At 56.5% G+C, this 25,004-nt stretch overlaps 2 protein-coding genes and 1 long non-coding RNA gene across 6 annotated transcripts in view; 1 reads left to right on the top strand and 2 right to left on the bottom strand.

Annotated features, from left to right (window-relative positions):
• Positions 1-7,842, bottom strand: part of ASTN1 (astrotactin 1) — a 56,639-nt gene extending 48,797 nt beyond the window's left edge. For all 3 annotated transcript variants that reach the window (XM_064454449.1, XM_064454448.1, XM_064454447.1), the window contains exon 1: positions 7,501-7,842. In XM_064454449.1, coding sequence (XP_064310519.1) covers positions 7,501-7,783 — 283 coding nt within the window. In that variant the 5' untranslated portion in view covers positions 7,784-7,842. The remainder of the gene's footprint in view (positions 1-7,500) is intronic.
• Positions 7,843-9,992: 2,150 nt separating this feature from the next.
• Positions 9,993-23,668, top strand: BRINP2 (BMP/retinoic acid inducible neural specific 2). 2 transcript variants are annotated; one of them, XM_064454457.1, is made up of 8 exons: positions 9,993-10,332; positions 17,438-17,808; positions 19,361-19,551; positions 19,695-19,885; positions 20,281-20,386; positions 20,730-20,966; positions 21,180-21,402; positions 21,682-23,668. In XM_064454457.1, exons 2-8 carry the CDS (start codon positions 17,504-17,506, stop codon positions 22,796-22,798), a joined length of 2,370 nt encoding a protein of 789 aa, XP_064310527.1. In that variant the 5' UTR covers positions 9,993-10,332; positions 17,438-17,503; the 3' UTR covers positions 22,799-23,668. The 2 variants fall into 2 exon arrangements, with proteins under 2 accessions (XP_064310527.1, XP_064310528.1); XM_064454458.1 differs by lacking the exon at positions 9,993-10,332 and having other exon boundaries at positions 14,876-17,808.
• The window catches only part of LOC135313895 (uncharacterized), an 86,731-nt gene continuing 83,743 nt past the window's right edge, over positions 22,017-25,004 (bottom strand). Inside the window, exons 19-20 of the long non-coding RNA XR_010373389.1 lie at positions 22,901-23,497; positions 22,017-22,105 (exon numbers count right to left, since the gene is read on the bottom strand). This is a non-coding gene — a long non-coding RNA (uncharacterized LOC135313895). The remainder of the gene's footprint in view (positions 22,106-22,900; positions 23,498-25,004) is intronic.

Genomic DNA, 25,004 nt, shown 5'->3' on the forward strand with positions numbered 1-25,004 from the left:
CTGGGTCAGTGAGATCCCCTCTCAGCCCCGCTGCCACTGGAACCGGCTGGATGCATGGTTGCTGTGGCAACGGGTTCCCAGAGATGAAATCCCTACTTCTTGCTTTTTTTTCCCTTGGTTAAGAAAAAATATACAAGAAGCTCTCTACATCCGCCATGACCCCAAAACCTCCACTCCCAGTAAGAGAGCAGGTTGCTAATGGGCACAGCATGGGGACAAGGTGTCCATAAGGATGGGGATGTGCCTCAGGCACCCCCACTTTGGCCATGGAGGACCCTGTGCTCCTCCGAGGAATGCTGCCCACTTTCCTGCAGCATTTTCCACCCCGACCACTGGGTTTTAAGGAATGCCTCTGGTCATAGCCGAGGCTGGTGCTGAGAGTGTGTGACTAGGCATGGAGGGGGGTGTGTACACTCAGTGCTTCAGTGGCGCTGAGCAGGTCACCTCACCCACTCTGGTCCCATCCTTCAGCTGGAAAAGGGATGTGGAGAGGTCAGGTTTACATTGCATGGCCAAAAGCAAGGGCAGGAATGGGGTCACACCAGCAATTTGCACCCAAACCCTATCAGATGAGCCTGTCCTGTCCCACCAGATGCTCCAAGGCAGGATTCATCCCCTCAGCAGGTCCCTCTCTGCTTTGCTGGAAGCTCTACAATCCCCCAGGCATTGGTGGCACCCTTCGGGGCACACTGGTCAGCACCCAAGAGGGCACCTCCGATGTGAAAAGCAAGCACCAAAGCATGAGAGGGAGAAGAAGGTGCAGCAGCACTGAGATCTCAGTGATGGGCCAGGTTTGATGGAGAAAAAAGGAGGCGGCAAAGCGATAAGGAGGGAAGCATTTCACACCACAGACTGGGCAGCTGGCAGTGCTCTGGATGCTACGGACAATGTCCCACCAATAGCACCAACCACTCCAGGAGGCATAGGAAGAAGGTGGCACCCCTGGATTTGCAGGAGTTGTAAATCTTAAAGCATCCATCTCAAATTCACCCTATGGTTATGGGAACCGGGGTTAGGACCCTGGCCAGGAAATCAGCTGCTGGCAGCAGAAGGGAATTAAGCACATCCCACTGCCAGGGCGGGTTTTGCCAATGGATAGGAGGGCTGCCGAGATGGGGTGTTTTGGGGTCCCTTCCCCACCACAGATCCTGGTGTGGGTGGGTTGGCAGCCCCCCTGGTGAACCCCCTGGCCGCCCTCCAAGCCGTCTGGCAGGGAGGTGCTAGCGGCCACCCCCTCGGCCAGGCACATGGGAACATAGATCATACCGCCAGGTTTCAGTGCATGCGACAGTGTCCAGGATCAAAGCCAAGTTCAATTAATGGCTCACAATCTTATTAGAGAAATTATTTCAGGATCTTGAGTAAAAGTCCAATATATCCACTCCATTCCATTAGTCAGGCTCATTTAGTAATTCAATCAATCTAAGCAAGGCAATTGAGCTCCTCTGGTATAATTTAACTCAGTTATTCTCTAGGTACTTAAGAATTTCTTAATATTTGCTCCATTATTTCACCATTACACCTATTTCCAGGTGCAAGGTTCACACTGGAGCGATGCTGTGGGTCTCGCGGTGGGACCAGCCCCACTGCAGCTCTCTGCTATGCCCTGCTCTTGCAGGATGGGGGCGTGTGATGGGGAAACGAACCTACAGCGGTGATATTGGGGTGCCCTTGTTTCACCTGGAAATGAAGTTGAGCTGGGAACCAGTACCACAACACCCTGAGACCCCCTTTCCCAGCATGGAGAGCTGGGACCAAAGAGCTGCCCTGTGTGCCACCAGCTTCAGGACCCACAACCAGCACCCAGACCCAACGAGAGGAGCAGGGCCAAGCAACCCCCAGCCAAAACCCAGCGGAATGGTCTTCTCGCCTGAAGTGGGCGGGGGGGGGGTGGGGGTGGGGAAGGATAATGCAATCCTTCAGCTGCTTGGCTCCTGCTTCCCTCTTCTGGGGCCATTCAGGAGCCAGGGGTCGAGGGCAGACGGCGGGGGGACATCCCCTCCCGCAGTCTGTGGTGGCAGGGAGACAAGTGGGACATGGATGTGAGCTGACGGGTGTCACATCTCGCCACCTCCCTGCGCAGCCTGGAAGGAGAGCTGGCACGGGCAGGCGCGCCTGCAGCCCGCCACCCCAATTAGCAGCAGCCCACATCCCCGTGGCAGTCCGTCTCGCATCCTCACAACCCCCAGTGCTATCACCCTGTTACTAACCCAAGAAGTCATGGCCAGTACATCCACCAGCACAGTCAAAAGCTTAGCAGAGATTTAACACAAAAAATTGATTAGATATTTCAGGGAGATATTCAAGAGCAGTTAAATATGCCCAACTCATCGGTGCCTTTGAAAAATCTCACCCCTCTAAAAAATTAGAATTGATTTTGTATTTAAAAAGGAATCTATTTAATTTAAAAGTAAGATAATTTGAAATCATGACAGCTTGTATTAAGGCCTGAGTTTATGATAATCTATTAAAGCCATTGAAGTTAAGAAGCTTCTCCCATCCTCTGCTGCCAAGGCTCCCGTGAGGGAGATGGGGAGCAGGGGAAGTCAGGGGGTTGCGCTGCCTCTGTTTCAAAGCATGGCAGCTGGGCTGGAAACCCAGCCAGAAAGGAGGCAGAAAAAGCTCCTTCAGCTCCTCCACGCTCAGGGAAAAAAAAAAAAAAAAAAAAACAGGACACAAGAAACCATCCGGTAATTCAAGATCTTGAATTATCCCATGCCCAGAAAGCACGGGTTCAACCCATCAGCTCCACTTTCTCATTCCTTCAGTCCATTTTATGCACAAAAATGCATTTCAAGACTTCAGTTTTCAAATATCTAGTGCATTACTTGGGCAAAGGAGTCAAATACGCTGTCTTTCACATAGTTTTTAATTGCATTGCAAATCTCCGCTGAGCCCAAGGGGCCGTGGAAAGCTAGGATGCTAATAAATCCTCTGCTTGCTGGCTTGTAACCTGTGAAGGATAGGGCCCAAAAAAATTATCAGCCCTCAGGAGTGTGAATCCAGTTAATGACATATCAAATGCGGCTGGATGCTGCCGAGCCAAGCAGCAAGGAAGAAGAGGGTGTGAAGGTTAGCGGACAGAGAATATTGAGCTGCTAATTAGCATTTCTTAATGGCCACCAACCAGTGAGAATTGGCCTCCCTTCAGGAAGAAATACAACTAATGCAACAAACAAAACGAGATGAAAGGCGAGCATTTCAAATATAAGTTCCCCTGATTTAAAACATGATGAAACTGGGTGTTTTTAAATGCAGGCAGCCTGGCATACACCAGCGAGCAGCCCCATTCCTGCTCCCACGCCCTCACCTCTTCCCAAAAATTTAGGAGGTGGGAAAAAACCTCACAGCAAAACAGGGGGCACGATGTTGGAGTCCCTTTGAGGTCATGCATATAAAACCATGTGGGATTTTATGGCTACAAGCATGAAAGACGATGCACAAACAGATCGCGTGCCACCGAGCTGTTCCTGAGCAAATGCGGGCAGCAAGGCAGCACGTGCACAAGAAGGTGGCCAGCACAATTAAAACACGCTCCATTCGTTAGCAAAGGGAGCTACGAAGCAGCTGAAAGCCCTGTCCATCTGCATCCCCTCACCGTAAACGAGGGTTAGTAAGCCCAAAAATATCCTTCTGCTTTCAAAGGAAGGTGGGAGCAGCCACAGGGTCCCAACATTTGGGAGGACTGAGTACCAACGCACTCAACACACCCTGGCACTCTGGCACTGGGATGGCTGCAAGGCGGGGTGAGACCCAAAACTGGTGCATGTAGAGCAGTAAATAAGCAATGCCTCAACCTTTCAGGTAAATATAAATATGAAACTAAAGCCATAGGGCAGCAGATCAGGGCAAGCCAAAGCAAGCACATGTCCCCCAGCTGAGCCGCAGCTCACCGCTACCCACAGCAGAGAGAAGCAAACACATGAAGGGGATGGATACTAGTCCCCACACACTATTTTCCCATCACCCCCTGCAGATCTTGAGGTCAGGCAGACATTCTCCAGGTCCCCATCGATCCCAATGACACAGGCGAACCCAGGCAAAGCTTGGCTCCAGGGGATCCATCAAAGTCCCTGCCACACCACCCACCAGCAGTGAGGGGATGCCCGCAACCTCCGCGCTCATCATCAAGTTGATTATGTTACCAAAGCATCTCATCAGGGGTAGGGAGTCACAGTCATTTTTGTGGTGCCCAGTTTAACACACACCCCCAGCACCCTATTTTTAGCAAGCAACATACGTGGCTTTCCAAAGACCCCAGCACATCTCTAGCTGGGGATAAAAACATGGACCCATGTGCCTATCGGTGGGATGCCCGGCTCAGCCACCATGGCAGGGAGGAGCCACCAAGGCAGGGGAAACCACACACACAGGTCTCCACAAACACCAGCCAAGCTTGAAAGCACTTGAATTATTTAGGGGTGTTTTGAGGGGCACGCCATGGCCAGAGGGGGATGATACCCAGATACCCTTGGAATCCCCAATTCTGACCCTTTCCCAGCTGCTCCCTTCACCCTTCCCCTGCCGCAGTCCCATCCTGCCGCAGCCACCTCCCCACACGCCATCCTGCATGGCCTCCTCCCACCTTCATGGGGAAACTGAGGCACAAAGCAACCTCAGGTGAGTTGCTCAAGAGCTTATGTGGCAGAGACAAGGTGCCACTGCCAGGAGAACCTGTGGAGCACCGCCTGCTCTTCACAGTGCTCGCAGTGCTCAGAGCCCACACCCAGGCCCTCCCCAGCCTGAGGGCAGCGCCCTGGGGTCCGGTCCAAGCCCCTGCCAGCTGGCAGGGCAGCTCCGCTCCCCTTGGGAACCCCTTCCCCATACACAGGCCCTGGATCCAAAAACCACCAACAGGAGAAAGAGATTCTTTCTCACCCACCTACCTCCCCAGTAGAGACACCCTGAACCAAACCTGGCTCAGAGGCACAGAGATGGATATGGGGATTACCCGCCACTCCAGCACATTATTGTACGTTCAAATGCAACAAGGTGGGCACAATTAATGAGTCCGGAGTTTGCTGGGGACAGCGGAATCAGCCCTGCGTGAAGCCAGGTTCCTGGAAGGGTGCTCAAATGCACTCTCCAGCCATGCACAAGCTTTGTGGAAACACAAACAGCTGCCAACGCTGGTACCACACATCAACCCGACATGGCCACATCCCCACTGAGTGTGCAGCGCCAGCAGTGATGCTCTCTGCCCCACAGGTTTCTTGGGTTGGGGGCTCCCTGGCTCCTGAGAGTGCAGCCTCTGAGTTACTAAGTCTTGCTCTTGCCAGACCTCTATGCACTTCAGAGCTTCTGCCATGCAAAAGCAGTCCCCAGGCTAATAATGATAGTAATAATAATAATAATATCATAATAATAACAACAACAACTCCCACACATGGCAAAGTGGCAAAGCAACACAACAACAACAATAATAATACCCCCACATGGCAAAAAGGCCATGCTGGCTTCAAAGCAAGTCCTTCTCTCAGGGGAGGGAAAGAGATGTAACATGACATTTCCCAGGAGCCACGAAGCCAAAATCCAGGCAAACAGGTAGCCCCTGAGGTGCCCTGTCCTGCCAGCCCAGCCCCCCGCTACAGCATCCCAGATGGCGAAACTGGTACCGGGATCACCTCTGTGTCTCCACAACCCAAATCCCTGCATGCCAGGGGCTGGTGCAGCCCTGTGCATCCACAGACTCTTGGGGGACCAATGTCCCAAGAGAGCCCAGCCACCACCAGGACACCAGAGTGTGCTGACACGGGGCCAGCCATCTTTGTATTTGTCCAGTGCCCATAAGTAGAAAGAAGTGAAAGCAAACCCCTGCCCAGCATCACGAGTGCAAGCCCTGGGTGCAGCGGGGGTTGTCAGGGTGGGTGGGTCATTTCCCACAGTGCTCAGCATATGGCACCTCATGGATTTGAAAAATCCCAGGGGAAATGCCCACAGTAGCAGCCAGGGCCCACGCCCGGGAACCCCTGCCTGATCAAAGCCATACATGCCTGCCCAGCCCCTCCCCACTAGCAGCATTCCCGGCCCTGGGCCCACCGGGGTCCAGCTCCCTGGCAACTGGTCCAAGTGGGGGCAAGGGACAAGTGCCTGTGTCGCCTTTGGGGCATCAAGGCGGCGCGGGGCTGGCAGCCATGCCTGTACATCCCCTGCATCCGCCTCGCTGCCGCCTCGTTGCCACAGCAACGCGCTCCAGCCTCTGCCACAGCATCCCTCAGCACAAGGCTTGGACTGGGGGACCACCGGGCGGCAGCAGTGCCCCCTCCCCACATCGTCCCTGGCCATCAGCAAATCAACCCTGGGTGCCTCTGCATCACATGCCCCTGCCCCCCATGGCATCAAAAGCCCCCTGCCTGCCTCTGCCTTTCTGACAGGAGAAGGGGGATGCCCATACAGCAGCAAGCACTGCCCCGAGCCCACACAGCACCCAGGACCAGGGGCTTTTTTTGCACACAGAAGGGTCTGGGGGCCAGGGAGGTGATGAAGCACTGGGGAGAAAAAACAGGTTGGAGACACTGTTATGGTCTGCCTGCACATAAGGGTGACACAGAGGGGCAATGCCATGTGAAGTGACACGTCAGTGCCTCATTTTTGGGACAACATCCAGGCAAGGGTGGCATTTAAAAGACTTCACAGGGCACCCAAGGTGCTCTGGGAGCAGTGACGGATGGGCAAGGCTTGCAGGAGGTGTGTGCAGCCACCATGGGGCTACCAGGAAAGTGAGAGTGGCATTTGCCCTGGGGCGGGGGGTTACATGCAGGCAGTGGTGGGAAGCTGGTGTTCTGCACAAATACCACTAAAAATTAAAAATCTCAGCCACTTGTTCCTGGTGGTGCAGAGGGAAACAGGTCCCTGTGCACAAGTGGCAGAGGCCTTGTTCTGATCCCAGCATAAACAAAGGAGGAAATTGTTGGCTTTTTTTGGTGGATGAAAACGTAAGGAGCACATCAGATTTGGGCAGATGTGCCTCACACTGTGGGTGAAATGCAGAGGCCTGGCTAGAGCGGGCAGGAACCACCTGGACCATGTGAGCAGGCCAAAGCCTAAAACCTGGGGGCAGGAGTACTGGAGAGAGCACATACAGGCAGCATGGGAAATGCTGGGCACCAGAGAATTTTTCCACCAGGCTGCAGGAAAAGTGACTGTGCTTGGGGGCAGACAAAGCAGAAGCCCTCACCTCCAGCTAGCTACGCTGGAAGCGGAATGCGGGCCTCCTGCCAGCACAAGCCGCCGTGGCCGTGCACTGAGCCGGAGACGAGCCCCGCAGACAACGACCGGGGATGCACCCAGCACCCCAGGCCTGCAGCATCTCCACGGCACCCAGCCCGGCGCTGTGGGAGGCGCCGCAGCGGGGCCGAACCGGCAGCGGGGCCGAGATACTGCAGGGTACCTGCACGGCGGTGCCGCAGGGAGGAGCCCCGCAGCCGGCGATGCTCGGGGCCCGCTGCCGGGAGGGGAGGGGACCCGCCGCGTACCGGCGCTGCCCGCCCGGAGGCTCACCCAGCACGAAGTAAGGCAGCTCCGTATTCTCCAGGTCATCCACCACCACCATCTCGCCGGGAAAATCGTTACGTACGGAAAAGAGCAGCTTGGGCTCGGCGGCCGAGGAGCCGTGCATGATGCTGAGGTCGTTCTCCCGCAGGAAGGGCAGAGCCGACACCGTGATGCTCTTCAGCTTACACTCCAGCTCCTTGGCCGCCGCCTCCGCCGCCGCCTCGGCGGGGCCGCTGCCCGCTGCCAGGCAGCAGCCGGCCAGGAGGGCGCACAGACCGGCCAAAGCCATGTTGGAGCCCCCGCGCCGCGCTCCCAGCGCCGGCCGGGCGGGCGGCGGCGGCGGCGGCGGCGGCGAGGGGCGGGGACGCGGGGCCGGCACCTCCCCGTGCGGCGCGGCGCGGCGCGGCGCGGCTCCCCCCGCCGCTCTTCCTCTGCCTCCCCCGTTTTTTCCCGCATCCCTGGAAAACCGGGAGGGCTGCGGAGCGATGCGGTGGCGGGAAGGGTGTCTGTGCTCCCCGGCCCAGCTCGGCTGTCTTTGCCTCCTTCTGCACTGAGAACTTACAGGTACACACATACACATCCCCAGGAGAAATCACGGACCTCCGAAGCCCCAGACCTCCAAAATCCCAGCAGAAGTCATGGACCTCCAAGGCCCCAGGAGAAGTCATCGACCTCCAGAAATCAAAGACCTCTAATATCCCAGAAGTCACGGACCTACAAAGTCCCAGGAGTCACAGACCTCCAGAAACCCCAGAGCTCCAAAATGTCCGGAGGAGACATGGACCTCCAATGTCCCAGACCTCCAAAGCCCCAACCCTGTGTGTTTTGGGAAAAAAAAAAACTATTGGGAAAATAAGGACCAACTCCAAATCCGCTGCCCCTTTTTGCACTGGATGCTTTTTATTTTCACTCTAAGTGAGCTCAAAGCAGTGCTGACGGCTCGCCTGGCTGCCAAACCTTCCTGCAGGCACCCGTGGTTCTGCAGCCAAAATGCTCTGAGGGTAAATGTTCTCCTCTCCCAGGGTGGGATGAAAGGCTGCACCCCAGTACCCGACAGCAGGAGGAACCCATGGCTGACAGTTTGGTTTTCCTCCTCAGAGGCTCCTGCCAGCTGACACCCACGGAGCAGAGAGGTCCAGAGGCCTCACCACCCTGGAAGTGGAGCTTCCACCCCACCAGCCCCACACCAGCTCCTTGTGCAAGGCACAGCTCCATCCTGCCTGTCGCTTCCAAAGAAAACCACACACAGCAGATACATGTTACTTTAAAAAATCTTGCTTTTTTGTTTTGTTGTTGTTCCCCCCCCCGCCCCCAGCTACTTCCCCCTTCCCATGCGGCAGCTGCAGGGATTTCCCTTAATTTCTCCTGCACTGATGCCAGCCGTGAAGCCCCCTCAGTGTGGGCATCGTGAGGGAACACTGCTGTGCCCCAAGCACACCAAGCAGAGGAGCTACAGCGGGTGCCTTTCCCCAGACCTGTTTGTGTTTTATAATAACTCTCCCAGTTACCCGCTACATTTTTGGAAGGAAAAGCCATACTCACCAGAAATTACCCATTTTCAACACCAGCCTTGTCAGCAATCAGAGCCCAGCACTAAACGTGTAACAGTGGGTGTTTTCAGCTACTTGGGAAGGATGTTTCAGCAGCAGCATCCCCCGCCAGGACTCGTTGGCTGCAGTTGCTGGCAGAAGAAAAATTTAAAAATCAGGAAAAATCAGGAAAAAAAAATCAGGAAAAAAAATCAGGAAAAATGTTTTATTGGACAGGGCATGGCCCTCCCTTCGGGGGGACTTTGGAGCGCCTCTGCCAGGCTCTTTCACTGCTCTTCTCTCACCAGGGGGCAAACAGTCATTAAAAAGAAACGTTTACCTTGGGGGGGGGGGGGGGAGAAATTAGAGCAATTGCTTTTTTTCAGCGGACGTCGCCAAGAATGTCCTTTCAGCCCCTGTTTGGGAACAGGGTGCATCCCTGGGAGCAGTAGCCCACTAACAGCTAACCGAGCATGAAGAGGAGCAAACAAGAGGCTTGGCGGGAGGCGTGAATGATACGTACAGATAAATAAAACATTTAAAAAGAAAGCGGTAGAGAACGGTAAATCCGGCGTCCTTCTGCCGACCGCTGGTAACACCCCACACATGACATCCACATCCAGAACCTCGTTAATCATTTACTGGTATTGATGGTGTAATTTGGCACAACCAGGATGCCTTTTAAGTCCCAAAGAAGCCGGTGCCAGCGCGCCACCGGGCCTTCGAGGCAGCAGCCCCAGCACTGCCGCCGTGGGGGGACCCACGCGGCCCTTCCGCGGGGACACGCGGCTGCGGGGCCTGGAAGGAGGGAGGGGAAAGGCGGGCGGAGCTCGGAAGCCCCCCCCCGACGGCTGTGCGGGCCGGTGGCCGGGCTGAGCGCCCACGGGCCGCCGCCGCCCCCGGTCCACGCGTGTCCCCCCGCCGCGCCGTGCCGCCCCGCCCCTCAGGCGGATTTCACCAATGGCAAGGCGCGGGGAGGCCGGCGGAGCCTTTTATTGGCTGCCGCCCCTGAATATATTATCTGGCGGCGGCGGCGGCGCCCGCGGAGCGCGGCGGGACCCGGCGGCGGCGGCGGCGGCGGGAGTCCGAGACCGAGCGCAATCGCGGAGGCGGGATCCCGATCGCGGCGGCGGGCGCGGGATGCTGGCGGGGCCGCCGAGGGCCGCCTGCCCGCCCGGCGATGAGGCGGGGCGGGGCGGCCGGGAGGCGGCGGCGGGACAGGGCCCGGGGCCACTGAGCCGGAGCGGAGAGGGACGGGACGGGACAGAGAGGTGGCCGGTGTCCCGCCGGTGCTGAGCGGGAGCCTGGGGTAAGTCTGCGGGGTCGGGGGCCCGGGATCCGCCGGTGGGCGGGCGAGAAGGGGAAGGAGCGGTGCGGGGGAGCCGCGGCCCCGCACGGCGGAGATACCGGCACCGCCGTGCGCGGCGGTGCAGACGCGGCTCGGTCGCCGCCGGCTCGCTCGGTGACCTTGGCCAAGTTGCCTCCCCGCCCCGGGCTCGCTTCGTAGCCGCCCCGGTGAGGACGGGGATAGGAGGAAGGCAGTGAGCCCTTCCCGGGTGGGAGCCATCCCTGTGCCCGAGTGCGGGGCCCGGCAGGTTCGGGGGGCTGCGACCGGCCCGGTGGAGCCGAGTGCTGCCAGGCCGCCGGGGTAAACAAGACGCCCGGAAGGCAGGAAACCTGCTGCTGTTGCGCAGCGTGCCCTGCTCCAAGAGATGTGCTGGTGTGAGGTGATGCTCTGGGACCCCAGGCACCGGGGCAGATGCCCCCTGAAATGCTCAAAAGCATACTTTACTGTTGGGCATATATAAATCAGTAGGAGAGGTGTCCTGTCCCCCATCCTGCAACGCAGGGCCCCACTGCCGCCGGCTCTCCCACTGGAGCAGCAGGCCGGGGTGAGGAGTGGGCGACCTGTCGGAAGGTGTTTGCTCACCTCGAACGCTGCATGCGGTTACCAGTGCGGTGCTGGTGACAGCAGCCTCCGGCACCTCTGGGAGAGGGGGTTCCCAGCTGCGAGGCTCGATTCCCTTCACTAAGCACTGATTTCTTTCAGTAGGAGACGAAACTCTGGATCTTTAAAGCACCGGGCTCGAGAGCACCAGCTCTCAGCACAGTGATGTCCACCCTGTCCTGCCCTTTCTTAGGGGGACCCGCATGCCGCTTCCCTCTGAGGCTGCCCTGAGCAGGGCTGGTGGGTACCAGGGCTGCCCCTCGCTGTGGTCCCGGGGCCGGGCAGGGTGAGCCCGGGTGCTGCGGGGCCGGGTGGGACCCACCGGCAGATGTCAGTGTCCCCTCTCCGTCAGCAGCCAGGAGGGTCCGTACCAGCGCCGGAGGTGTTGCAAGGAGTCCCCTTTTTCCAAGCAGAGCTGGCTTTGGTAGGGGTTCAGTGACAGTTTTGAGACCTGGGGAGCAGTGGAGTGCTGGGAAAGGGGGTGGTCACACTCCAGCACCCCAAATCCATCTCCTGATTCTCTGCCCAGCACCAGCCACCCACTGCCTTATTTACACCGTACGACTAATGCTAAGCTACTGCCGTGCATCACTGCCCAACCGTGACACATGTCACCTGTGTGAAGGCGAGGGAGGGCTGGGAGGGAGTGGTCCTCACCTTGCACTGCCTCCAGCTCCTGCATGAGGCTGGTAATCTACTTGCTCTGACAGCAGGCTCCTTTCTGGGGAGGGGGCGGACCCATCCCCTCCAGGAAGGGGGCTGCAGGATGCTTTTCCCCATTCTTGTGTGCAGGGATGCTCTTCCCTGGCCCCAGAGACCCATCTGCAGGGATGCTTCTGGCTGACAGCTCTGCACAAAGCGGGGGAAGCCAGTGCTGCTGCTGCGGTCTTTGTGCTGCGGGGAGTTTTATTTTGCACATTGCTCTTTTAAAAGGCTTTCTGCCTGTGGGTGTGAAAGTCTCGAGTGAGCAAAGCCAGAGGGCAGAACACATGGCACTGGTGCAACACTCTGCATGCAGCTGCTATCTCCCCTGATGGCAGCCGAGGTTTCATCTCATTTGATGTCTTATGCAAATCCTTAGCTCCCTGAGTCTTGGGATTTTCTGCTATTTTCCTTTACTCTCATCTTCAAGTGTCTTGCTTTTAAGGATGTGAAGAAAAGCTAATAAAAGGAATCCAAGTCATCAAGTCTTGCAGATTTTTAAACCAGTCTCATGAGCTCTGGCAGGGGAAGGCAGTGACTTCAAGTCACTTAGGAATAGTGACTGAATGGGCTGTGGATGGTGGTTTGCAGGAGCCTAGTGAAAAATCAGTTCACAGCTACCACTGTGATCTTTAGCATTGCTGCTTGGACAAGGATGGAAGGCTCTGAGGTGGATGTCCCCATGCTTGCTGCCCAGAGCCGTGTCGCCACAGGCTGGGTGCCAGGTGGCTGACAGCACCCTGCCGTGCCCACTTTGCCAGCAATTACTGTGCTGCTGTCATTCCGGCCGTGCCTGGCTCACTCTCTTAATTACCCCAGCAGATCAATGAGGCCCTGGTGCTTCCTCAGGAGTGTGCGGATACAAGCCTGGCGGCATGATGCACTGCACTGAGAGCGGCTCATTGCAAACCACGACAGGGCAGGAGGGGCAGAGGAGGCAGTGGTGCGGGAAGGGAGAGGCAGGGCTGGGTGCAAGGGAGCTGTGTCCCATGAAGCCCCAAGCAAGTTTAGTGGCCCTGAAGCAAGGGGCTGAGCATCCTGCAGAATTGAGCCCTTTGGGATTGTCTGTCCCAGGGAGTGCAAGTGCAAGAGGTGCCCTGGGTGCCTGTGTGAATTCACATAGGCATGGCTCAGCTGAGTCAATCCACTTCAGAAATTAAACTGCATTTAACCTCTTCCAAGTGGCTTTAATCTGATAAAGCTTTTCCATGTTTAATGAGAAGGTGACTTAGTCACTAAGTACGATGGTCATTCCACTAAAAGGCATCTGCAGGGATCTCAAGACCCATCTGCATCAGTCCCTGCTCCCACACGGATGTGCCTTTGCTCCCGCAGTGCCCCAGGGACCAGCCCCCATGGCTTAGGCACATACCACAGCTCTGCCACCAACAGGTATCACTCTGCTTGGCGCAGACATCAGATACTGCTTTTGCTCTGGGCTTCAGGTCAGCATTTACAGGGGGCAGTGCCACGGTCCATCCGGAGTCCCATGGCACCCAGCAAACACAGCATCAGCCACAGGGCAGAGCCCTCCCAAACCACTGCAGCCTCTCCCCAGTGCAATCTTTCCAGTTTAAGTATCTTTAGATCTGCTCCTGCAGCATGAAAGGGCAGAAATCAATGTTAATGTCCCTGACAATTAGCTAATGTCTTAATTAACAAACTCTGCCTGATTCGTGGTGGATCGCATGGCTCTGGAGATGCTGTCAGCATGGAAGAAAGCAGGGCCTCGGCATAACTCTGCAGGATGTTGCTGTGGTCACCACCAGCTCCAAGGGTAGTAGACAAAGGCTTCTGCAGCTCACTCAAGCTGCTGAGTGGGCACCTGAGCATCCCCATCCACACCTTGCACCATTTTGCCTGTCTCTCTCGAGCCATTTTGGATTAAGACACCCACTGCAGAAACAGTCCTATTGCCATCTCAAGCCTAAGGATGGGAAGGCACCTCTAGAAATTGTAACAAGCTATTTTTAAGATGCATCTTGTGATGAGTGATAGTCTGGGCTGTGCATTGGCCGGCACCGGAGGGGCACCAGGGTGTTCTTCAGGCAATGTGGACACAGAGGGCTGCAATGAGATCAGGATGACTTGGCCAGGAAGGAGGTTGTGGTCCTGGGAAAGTTTGCCATGGATATTTGCGTTGGCACTCTTCCTTTGCTTTAAGGTTTTTATAGAAAGGGGAAGGAAAAAAAAATTAACAAACTGGCAGTTTTCCAACTCTTGTGATGCAAAATCCCGAATCAAAATAAAAAAAAGAGTAGTCAGATGCTTCTCATCAAACCTTCATTCTTTCTGGATCAAGGAAAAGTGATTAGAAAGTTATTTCCAGCTTTAGTAGTAAGGTCAAGGGGGTTACTTGTTTCCAAAGAGCTTTGTTCTCCCCAGCATCCCAGGAAGATGCTGGTGTGAGCAGGCAGAGGTGTACCCTGATAAGCATTGCCCCCAGCCCTGCAGAGCAATGGCAGCAGCCCCCCAGCAAAACCAGAGCCTCCCCCTGCTCCATGCAGCTGTGTCGACTAAAGACTATATGGAGCTATAGCAATTTCTGCATGTACTTATTTTATATAACCCCTGATCAATATGAGCAAATAAATTAGCCCAGCTAACAATGGTGTAGGAAAGCTGCTCCTCGGGGATAAGCTCACCATGTAACTCCACACAGCACCCACGCAGGCTCTCCTGCCCACGGTGGCTTGCCCGTTCCTGCCTGCTTCGGTGCTTCTGTTGGCAAGGCTGCTCATGTGCGTCAGCACCCGTCCCCAGGCAAGAGCCGGGCTCAGAGGTGCCAGCACTCTCAGTGTAAATAGGAGGCAGGTGTAAGAGCTCCTTTAGCAAGGAGCTGCTTTAAGGGGCTCTGTACACCATGAGGGACCTTTGCTGATTTTGCACCAGCCAAATGCTGGAAATACCCAGTTCTGACTATTTTTGATGCTCTGCAGTAAAACATGAGACAGCCACAAGGAAACATCCCATGCTTAGCCTTAAATCTCAGAACAAGCTCCCCAGGGAAGGTATCAGAGGAGGCTGAGATGGTTTCTAGGTGGTATGGGGACCACAGCCTAAGGGAAGAGGTGGCCCAAGGTGGCTCCCTAAATATCAGTACCCACGATGGTCACCCAGAGGAGGTGTGCTGCCTGGAGCTGCAGTGCTGGGAGGGGAGGTGGGAGAGAGGGTTTGGAGGGGTAGGACAACACGGAGAGCCCCTCTTGGTGAAGGCAGGTGGGGGGCACCCCCTGTGGTGGGGGTGGCAGCAAGAGGCTGGTCAGTGCTGGTGGGAAGCTCTTAGCACCCAGGATGGTTTTCTAGAAGAGACAGTGCTCTGCCCGTTCATGTCCCCTCCCTAGAAAATCCACTTTGTGCTTTGAATCAAAGGAAGGATGTTCCCACATCCTCCTGATTTACACCAGGAAAGCCTTGGGGGAGGCAGCAGAATGACTGGTGCAAGACCATCCATACTAGCTTGTGGTAGTGTGAAATGGCAACGGATGAGTCCAGTCTCCCCAGTGCTTGTAGAAAAGTATCCTCTTGGCTGTACAGACCCCAGTGGAGGGAGAGGGGCCCAGCCAGGGAGCAGCCCCTGCTCTAGCCCCACCTCAGCCGGGGTGGTCAGGAGCCACCTGAAAGCCACAGGCAATGACAGGCAACGAGGAGATCAGCTGTGTCAAGCCGGTTCATGGTGCAACAGGCAGGCTACCTAGCACACCTGCTATTTAAGCAAGGTGTTTTGCTGGCACAGCCATATTTAATGCTACAAGCAATGTATTTCCATGAGCAGGGTTTAGAAAGATGCTGTTCAAGGAGTGCGTTTACCTCGGCTTCTTGGCGGAGAGCCGGAGTGCTGCTCTCCTCACTGCTATATGGGAGAGGGACCAAGTCACAGGGGGCTTAGCCCATGGTCAGCATCTAAACCATTGATAGTGTTTGCTGCCAGGCCCTGGCTCCCACCTTGTCCTCTGGGCACAGCAGCTTGTCATGGCTCCCTGGGTCACCCCATACAGCGCAGCAGCAGGACCCATGGCTGCAGGGCAGCGGGGGTTTAATCCTGAGCCTCGTGTGCTCCTTTGGTCCTCAGGCCACTTCAATTTTAATTGCATTTGCAGATATTCCTGAGGAAGAGAGCAAGATGCTTGCCTGCTTCGGACAGCCACAGCATCCCAGCTGCCTGCTCCCCCCTGGCTCAGCTTTGGCTGCGTGCAAGAAAGCAGGCAGGGAGGATTTCAGAGCAGCTGAAGTGTCCTGGCTGCTCAGCTATCACCCACAAGTGGCAGCACATGAGCAGCTCTATGAGCAGCCAGCACTGGGGCCCTTCACATTTGGGGGGGAGAGGGGGCAGGGACACCCCCTCCAACCAAGATGTGTAGAGCAAGGAAACCAGCCTGATATTGCTGATCCCCAAACCCCTGCCCACCCCAGTATGGGAGCCTGTTTGTTTGGGCCAGGATTTGGCCACATCATGGCTGAGAGGAACTCCGTGTGCCAGGAGCAGGAGGCACCAACCAGGGCATTACGCAGGTGCCTACAAGGCTGGGAGAAACCAGGGTGACATGTGGAAAAACAGTGCAGGGAGGACAGAAAAAACCCTGCCTGCTGCTCCTGCCCGCCCAGCTGCCCCAGCACCCCCAATCTGGTGATGTGAAAATCTCAGCTTTTGCTTAAAATTAACAGGGCCCCGGCCTCGAGGGCTGAGTGAGAAGCTGAGAAAGTGTAATCAAAGCACACCCTTAAGCATTTAAAAATAGAAGAGAGGGAGAAAAAAAAACCACATTAAAACACGATGATTCATCTGGCAAAGCCCCATTTGGGAGAGTGTGGGGCTGATGTGTGCTCTGCAGGGGTGAATGTCTGGGCACTGGGCCCCAACCAGCCACCTTACTGGAATAAAAATCACCTTCCCTGGAAGCACTGCAGTGATGGGGGCCCTATTTTTAGGCAAACAACTCTTGCTGCCCAGCAGGATGCCTCGCCTCACCCTGGCTCAGCTGGACGTTGCAGCTCCCCATCTGCTACCATCACTTGCAAATTCAGGCTCTGGCTCCAGGGCTGCTGATCCCAACAAAGCTCCCCCTGTGCTTCCACAGATACTGCCATACTGAGTTGAGACCAGAAAGGTCTTGTCTTGAGATAAATGCTCATTGCTATCAAACCACCACTGTGATCAGCCCAGCCAGCCTTGGGGTGGGCATCCATCCATCCATCCATCCATCCATCCATCCATCCATCATCTCAGCCACTGGCAGGACACAAAGGAAGGTCTAACATCAACTGCATGCAGCTCAACCCGTACCTAGAGAAGCTTTTTTCTCCAGTTCCCAATGCTCATTAATTTTTAGCCCCCATTAAAACAAACTGCTCATGATAGGGGTCCCCAAAGTTAAGGGCACTGGGGTAACCCACCGTCCCCACCACATGGGCACCCCATAGTGGCAAGCTTGACTTGCCAGGCTGATCCATGGTGGGAAAAAACCTAAAGAAAAAGCCAGAAAGTTCTCAAACAGCCACTAGCCAGGTTTGCATTTAACTTCAGCAGCAGCTAGCACCCCTAACCCCAAAAACTCTTACCTCCTGCAGCATGACCAATCCATGCCCAATGCATGGCTCACCCCAGAGCATGACTTTCCCTTCATCAGCCTCCCCAAAGCAAACCCCACCTTCCCTTAGCTTGTGGTTGCACCTGGTTTATGTCCGTGACAAATTGGCCCCACCTGGCACCTCACCCGGTGCCATGGGCCTCACAGGCTCCCCGCTTTGTGCGGTGCCGTTGCAGGGCAGGGCTGTCCCAGAGGATCACCGTGGGCTGAGAGAATGAAGAAGCCGGCTGGGTGGCAGCAGGATGGGGCGGCAGGACCTCCTGCGTGCTGACGGGCCCCCACCGATGCTCCCGTGGCCACTGGCCCTCCTGGCCCTGAGCGCGTGCTGCCGCTGGGGGGTGGCCAGCGAGGCGGGTGGCACTGTGCCCCAGCAGCATGCTGCCGCCTCGACCCCTTCCTCCTCCTCCTCCTCCTCCTCCTCTTCCTCTGGCCGGGCACCCCTCGACTGGCTCCTCACCGACCGTGGACCCTTCTACCGAGCCCAGGAGTACGTGGACTTCATGGAGCGCTACCGGCAGGGTTTTACCACCAGGTACAGGATCTACAGGTGAGAGGCAGCACCGGGGCCAGCCCTTCAGCGGGCATTCTGGGAGTGGGCTGCAGTGTGGGAGGCTGCGGGGGGCACAGCAGAGCAGACCCCCGTGTGTGGGAGGAGAGTGGCCGTTGGGAGAGAGAGCAGGTAGGTGTGTATGAGATACTGCTTTCCCAGGGAATATAGCAGCAGACCTCCAAGATGCTCATGGCATAGCTGGGATGGGCTGCAGTCATGATTTGGCTTGAGCCAGGAGTGATTTGGTGTGCAGGTTGAGATGTGATCAGCCCTTATGGTGGGAGTCACTGAGGGATGCTCCTTTATACTTTTACTGTGCACAAAGATATCTCTGTGCAGAATTACTGAGCTTGCCTGGACTGCCAGCATCTGGGGCTGGGATGGTGCTGGAGCTCATGAAGCACCACCCTGACTGATCCCTCTGGCATGCTTCCAGCACCATCACCCCACAGGCTGCAGCAGTGGGATGCTACATGCATGGGAGCCAATGCTGGAGTGGGTTTCTTGCCAGTGAAGAACCAGGTTTGGCAGCTGTGGGGTCCACTGACCCCAGCAAAGGGCCACCCCATGACAGGCAGCATGGAAAACCCACTCCACCACCTCCTGGTACTAACTGGGGCTGTCAGCTCCTGCTAATGAGGCCTTTTCCCTTCCCCTCCTCACTAGTGCCAAGCCCCAGTGTAATGCAAGGGGAGAGGCAGCATCCCAACCCCTGCCAGCTCTACTCCTGGTCCCAACATCCCTCTTTCTGGGCCCAAAAATCATGATGGGAGGCAACCTGGCACCCACCAAGCCCCTCAGCTGCTTTGCACCCATCCATCCCTCCCTCCCTCCTCCTCCTTTCCCTCCTTTCCCAACCAGCCCTAATGAAACCGTCTGAAAGCCGCTGCCTGGTTTTAATTAGAGCAAAATGCTGAAGATTAGGCTGAAATCAGCCACTGGTTGTTTATGGGGCTGTTGGTGGTTTGAGGCGGCAGCAGGCTGGCAGCTCCCCCCAAGGGCTGAGCGATGTCGGGGGGGGGGAGGGGCAATGGGGGGGACACACATTCACAGCCACCAGGGGACCCACCACATCCCAACGTCTCCAGCTTCCTATAAAATGCTACAGATACTTAGAAGCATGAAATCCCCAGAGGTTGGATTTTCACCCGGATCTGTAGGGATGGGGATGGAGGATGGATGAGGCCCATCCAGCCCAGCAGCCTGGAAAAGGCTCTGGCCCTGCCCTGGGCTATGATTAAAGCCTGCCGGAGGTGCCTGATTAATCAATGTCAGGCATCTCCGCTGCTTGTAGCTCATTATCGCCATCGATAGTTTAGGGAAGGGCAATGCTTTCGTTCCAGCTGAATCTATAGTAGGCGAGTGCACGCAGCAGGCCCTTCACCTCTGCCGTGGTGACGGGGAGGTTGGGATGGTCCCAACGGGATTTTTTCCACCTACTGATCCCCTGCCCTGAGGTGTACACTGGGGACAGTGGTGGGGAGAGCGTGCGTGTGGCATGGCTGGACTGGCTTTGAACCCTCTCCCCCCTGCCACTCTCCTCCCACAGAGAGTTTGCTCGCTGGAAGGTGAATAATTTGGCCTTGGAGAGGAAAGACTTCTTCAGCCTGCCTCTTCCCCTGGCTCCTGAATTCATCCGCAACATCCGTCTGCTGGGACGCCGGCCCAGCCCCCAACAGATCACCGACAGCCTCATCAAAAAGTATGGGACCCACTTCTTGCTTGCTGCCACGCTGGGAGGTGAGTGCTGCTTGCTTCCCTCGCACAAGGCAGCGTGCAAAGGAGGGAGGGTGGGAAACTAAGCACCGCAGGAGAAACACGTCCAGGAAGGGGAATGGGGGGAGCCCAGCAGTCACCCAAAAAGCATTGCATGTTCCCCCCAGGAGAAGAGTCCCTGACCATTTTTGTGGACAAGCGCAAGCTGAGCCGGAGGGCAGAGCCTGCCGGGGGTGCTGGGAACAGCTCAGGGGTCTCACTGGAGACCCTGCACCAGCTGGCAGCCTCCTACTTCATTGACCGGGAGAGCACACTGCGCCGGCTCCACCACATCCAGATCGCCACAGCTGCCATCAAGGTAGGCAAAGGGTGCGAGGGAGAGGGCGGCGCAGGGAGACAGTGGCCCTGGGCCTCGCAGCAGCCCCCCAGAGCTGGCTGAGACCCTAAAGCAGCATCACACCCCAGGGAGGGGAGATGGAGGAGGAGAGCAGGCAAAGTTAGCACATCCACATTATTTATGGGAAATTGGGCACGCTAATGAAGGCGCATTTTTCAGCGGGCTACAGGCACGGCTGCTGCCAGTCAACAAGCCAATTAGCAGGCAATTAGCTCTCTCCTCTCCAAGCATCGCCTTGCAATGGGGAATGGGACACGGCAATCATGGCCATGGGTTATTTGCAGCACTTTTGGCATGGTGGCATGTGCTTTGGGTCCCCCTCTGCATCCCTGACCACTTGTGGGTCCCCCCCTTAGGTGACTGAAACACGGACGGGGCCACTTGGCTGCAGCAACTATGACAACCTGGACTCAGTGAGCTCTGTCCTGGTGCAGAGCCCTGAGAACAAAGTGCAGCTCCAAGGTAGGACCAGGCTGGTGGGGACGTGGTGATGGACAAGTGCCACTGTGGGATGCTTGCGGGTGCAGAGGCGGCTTCAGGCAAGGGTGCTGGCTCGACATGCTGCTTTTAATTTAAGGGCTGGGGAGAAGCGGGGATGAAAACAGTCAAAGCTGGGCAGGATGAGGTTGGTGCTCGTCTGCCAAGAGGAGCCAAGATCAATGCAGAGCCCAGACAACTGGCTCCACAGCAAATTGATATGAAAATCATGCAAGGGTGGGGAAGGCTTGCTACCTCCTTGCCCAGGCAATGTTTCGAGGGGCTCTGTGCGTGCCCTGATGTGCTTGGGGCTGCCTCCCACTTGCAGGGCTGCAGACGGTGCTCCCCTCCTACCTGCGGGAGCGGTTCGTGGCAGCCGCCCTCAGCTACATCGCCTGCAGCTCGGCCGGGGAGCTGGTGTGCCGCCAGAGCGACTGCCACTGCCAGTGCCAACCTGCCTTCCCCCGCTGCAACTGCCCCGAGGTCGACATCCAGGCACTGGAGAGCAGCCTGGCCCAGCTCCAGCGAGCCTGGGAGAGCCACCACAGCCAGTTCGAGGAGTCAGGTGAGGCTGGGCAGACCCCACCAAGCATTTCCCCATCCCTGCAGCCCCTCCCCTAGGAGCAGCCCAGGCTGGGCAGGGGGCTCCAGGGCAGGATACAGGATAGTCATCTCACCATGAAGACCTGAGAGCCCAGTTGGAGAGAGGTTGGCACCAGCCCCCACCTCTGCTGCCTGCCCTCCTGGGTCTGCTGACATAATCTCTCTTCCCCCGCAGAGGAGTTTCAGGCCCTGGTGAAGAGGCTCCCTGGGGACCGATTCCTGAACAGGACAGCCATCTCCCACTTCTGGGCCATGGACCTGGATGTCCAGCATCGCTACCAGCAGCTGGGCACCAGCCTGAAGCTGCTCTCCAGGAAAACCCACCGACTCATCCGACGGCTCTTCAACCTCAGCAAACGCTGCCACCGGCAACCTCGCTTCAAACTGCCAAAGGAGAGGTAGGGTGCCACAGCATCCCTGTCCTGTGCTGGGCACGCTGCTCAGAGCCTCAGTGTGGGCTGACCCGCGGCCCACCTCCCCGTGGCTGGGACTGGAGGAGCTCCCATCTTGCTGGAGGGATGCCCAGGGGTAAGCAGGCAGCAGGGGCAGTTGTGCCACCCTGAGATGCGCAGAAAAATGAACACAAGGTGGGCAGTTCTTTCATCTCTAGGGAAAGCGTGTCACATGTGCAGAGATGCCACGTAAGCAACTCTCCTCCTCTGTCTCTTCTCTACCAGGTCCCTCCCCTACTGGTGGAGCCGTGCTCAGTCACTCCTGTACTGCAGTGAGACCACCATGCCTGGGATCTTCCTGGAAGAAAGCCACAGCTGCACATGTCCCTCCGACCAGCCGTCCTGCCAGGGGTCCATACCGTGTGCCTTGGGCGAGGGGCCTGCCTGCGCCACTTGTGCCGAGGACAACAGCACCCGCTGTGGAACCTGCAACCATGGCTACATGCTCACCCAGGGTTCCTGCCGCCCCGAGGTGGCTGACTCACTGGAGCACTACCTGGGGCTGGAGACGGATCTGCAGGACTTGGAGCTCAAGTACCTCCTGCAGAAACGGGACAGCCGCATTGAGGTGCACTCCATCTTCATCAGCAACGACATGCGCCTTGGGAGCTGGTTTGACCCCTCCTGGAGGAAACGCATGCTCTTGACCCTGAAAAGCAACAAGTACAAGCCCGGGCTGGTTCATGTGATGTTGGCCCTCTCCCTGCAGATCTGCCTCACCAAGAACAGCACTCTGGAGCCCGTCATGGCCATCTATGTCAACCCCTTTGGAGGAAGCCACTCAGAGAGCTGGTTCATGCCTGTCAATGAGGGCAGCTTCCCAGACTGGGAAAGGACTAACGTAGATGCCTCTGCCCAGTGCCAAAACTGGACGCTCACCTTGGGAAACAAGTGGAAGACCTTCTTTGAAACGGTCCATGTCTACTTGCGGAGCCGCATCAAGTCTCTGGACAACAACTCCAACGAGACTATCTACTACGAACCTTTGGAGATGGCAGACCCCTCTAAGAACCTGGGCTACATGAAAATCAACAGCTTGCAAGTCTTTGGCTACAGCCTGCCCTTTGAACCAGATGCTATTCGTGACCTGATCCTTCAGCTGGACTACCCCTATACCCAGGGCTCCCAGGACTCAGCCATGCTCCAGCTGTTGGAGATCAGGGACCGGGTGAACAGGTTGTCACCCCCTGGCAAAGTCCGCCTTGACCTCTTCACTTGCTTGCTCCGCCACAGACTCAAGTTGGCCAACAACGAGGTGGCAAGGATCCAGTCCTCCTTGAGGACCTTCAACGCCAAGCTGCCCAGTGCGGTAGAGCAGGAGACGGGCAAACTATGCAGCTAACGGCTGGGGCTGCTCAGATCTTGGAGCGAGGGGGCCAGGAGAAAGGAATTCCCCAGGATGGGGGAGAAATAACCATTCTAAAAAATTAAATCAAGGCCTTACCTTAGTGCCAACCGCGTGCTTCCATGGTACACCCAGCGACCAGCCAAAGAGATGCAGAGCTTGAGCAGATGGAGGACGCCAACGGGACTATGGAGGAGGGATGGCTCACGCAGCACAGACTGGCTCCGAGCGCAGGGACGATGCCAGCATGGCTGCCCTGCACCACTGCTTTTGCTCGAGTGTCGGTGGCTGGGGTGATGTGCCGATGGCCGGGGGATGTGGCTTGGTCAGAGGCAGCTTTTGGCCCCGCTGGAGCAGATGCTCAACCCGCCGTGAGGATCCTTCAGCGGCAGTCTCCTTGGTGCCCCAACTTTTATAGTCTTTTTAAGAGTGGTTTCTATCGCTGCGTTCGCTTCCGCATTGCCCACAACCCTTCCTGTGGCCATGCCCTCGCACACGGCACGTGGGGGACCATGCTGCAGGCCTCTGAGAGGCAGCAGATCTCTCCCAGTGCCTCTCCACGCACATTTCATGCCTGTCTAGGCATCATCACACCTCGTATGGGAAGAACCTGGCACCTGCCCTGTGGACGCTGCTATCATGGACACCAGCAGAGACCTCTGGGCCACAATTCCTTACAAAAAAAAACCCTGAAACCTAAAACAAAAGAAAGAAAAAGAAAGAAGAAAAATGTTTTATTTATGTATTTAATTATTTGATTTGTTTGGGAGGGTTTTTTTTTTAAGCCTATTTATCTGGGGGGGGGGTCATTTCTTGTCAGTGGCTTCCGCCAAAAGACATCTTAGTAAAATATATCTGTTTAATATATTTTTTTAAAAATGCCTTTTTTGAGCAAAAGAGCAACCAAAAACATGGTAAAAAAAAAAAAAAAACCAAACAGTTACTGTCATATCTGGCCCTGGCTTTTCCCTTGCTGCGTAGCAGGAGGGGATGGTGAGGAGGCTCCTGCACAAGCACAGCCACCGTGTCTCCCCTGTGTCTCCATGCCATCCTGCTCTTTGGATTTTAGCCGAGCCTCCTGAGGAGGGGAGATGCCACTGCACGGGCTGGCCATCTGTCTCCTGTCCACGTCTTCATTAACTCAGAGGGACAGGCCTCCAAGGTGGCCTATTAAGACCATAAGACATGCTTGTAGGCAGGAAGGGATCCTGCCCACACCTGGAGCTGGCAGGTCCTGCCTGCTTCCCCCAGCTCTCACTTTTGTTCCCTGTAGGGTACCCAGAGCAGATGTGACACATCCCTGAGCTGGTGGGAAGGACCTGCATGGCATCAGCCACATCTTATGTCTAACCTCCTGGTCCCATGTAAACATCCGCTGTGCCCCAGGGTGAGCAGTGCTGCGGCTCAGTCACCCACTGTGGCATGCACCACCTCTTTGGGCGTGCCAAGCATGGCCCTTGCAAGGTTCACTTGGTGTCCCTTAACTCTGTAATGGGAAGAGACAGGGAATACCTGACCCACACCCACTCTTCCTGGCCAATTAAAATTGTATAGACAGGTATGACAGTGATCTCTGTCCTAGTTCCATTGCTTGGTCCATATATGTAAGTTGCTCCATACTTCTAGTATCCTCATTGACCTCTTCAAGGCCTTCTCATTCATCACCCCCTTAGAAAGGGCCCAAAGCAGGTGCAACCCATCCTGGACACCTCCCTCTGCTACACCCAGTGCAGGCATCAAGGGGTAGTAGGTTTCCCTGAAGCCAGCATCTCCAGCAGCCCCACTGCTGGGGAGCCGGCAGCGTCTCCAGCGCCTGCTCAGCTCAGCTCGGCGAGCCACGGCAAAGAGCCAGGCAGCAATGGCAGGCAAGCTGGCACCTGACAGCTCGGCAGAGCCAGGCTCCCTCCCTCCTTCCCTCGTGCTGCTGCTGCCGCGCTTGGTGTCTGACCAGAATATCAAGCAGCGGTGCTGCCCGGCAGTTGGGTGGATGCGCTGGGTATCCAGACAAGCAGAGCTCACTGGCTCAACAGCTGCCCTAATTTCTTGGCTGAGGACCGGCTAGACAGAGGAAGGAGCCGACTTGCTGACCCGCGGCATCCCCAAAGCAGGGAGCGCAGGCAAAAGGGATGGACAGGGTGCAGGGAAAAGGGGCAGGGGGGAAATTGTATCGGTGTGCAGATCTGAGTCTACTTCCTAATCCTCC

The sequence above is a fragment of the Phalacrocorax carbo genome, chromosome 6 (genome assembly GCF_963921805.1).
Source record: "Phalacrocorax carbo chromosome 6, bPhaCar2.1, whole genome shotgun sequence".
In the NCBI taxonomy this organism is placed as follows: domain Eukaryota; kingdom Metazoa; phylum Chordata; class Aves; order Suliformes; family Phalacrocoracidae; genus Phalacrocorax; species Phalacrocorax carbo.

Bases quoted from the DNA above. Each gene is read 5' to 3' on its own strand.
- BRINP2 (XM_064454457.1), top strand. From the start codon at position 17,504: ATGGGGCGGCAGGACCTCCTGCGTGCTGACGGGCCCCCACCGATGCTC. The intron at 19,552-19,694 runs GTGAGTGCTGCT...TGTTCCCCCCAG, and splicing joins GCTTGCTGCCACGCTGGGAG to GAGAAGAGTCCCTGACCATT. The intron at 19,886-20,280 runs GTAGGCAAAGGG...TCCCCCCCTTAG, and splicing joins TCGCCACAGCTGCCATCAAG to GTGACTGAAACACGGACGGG.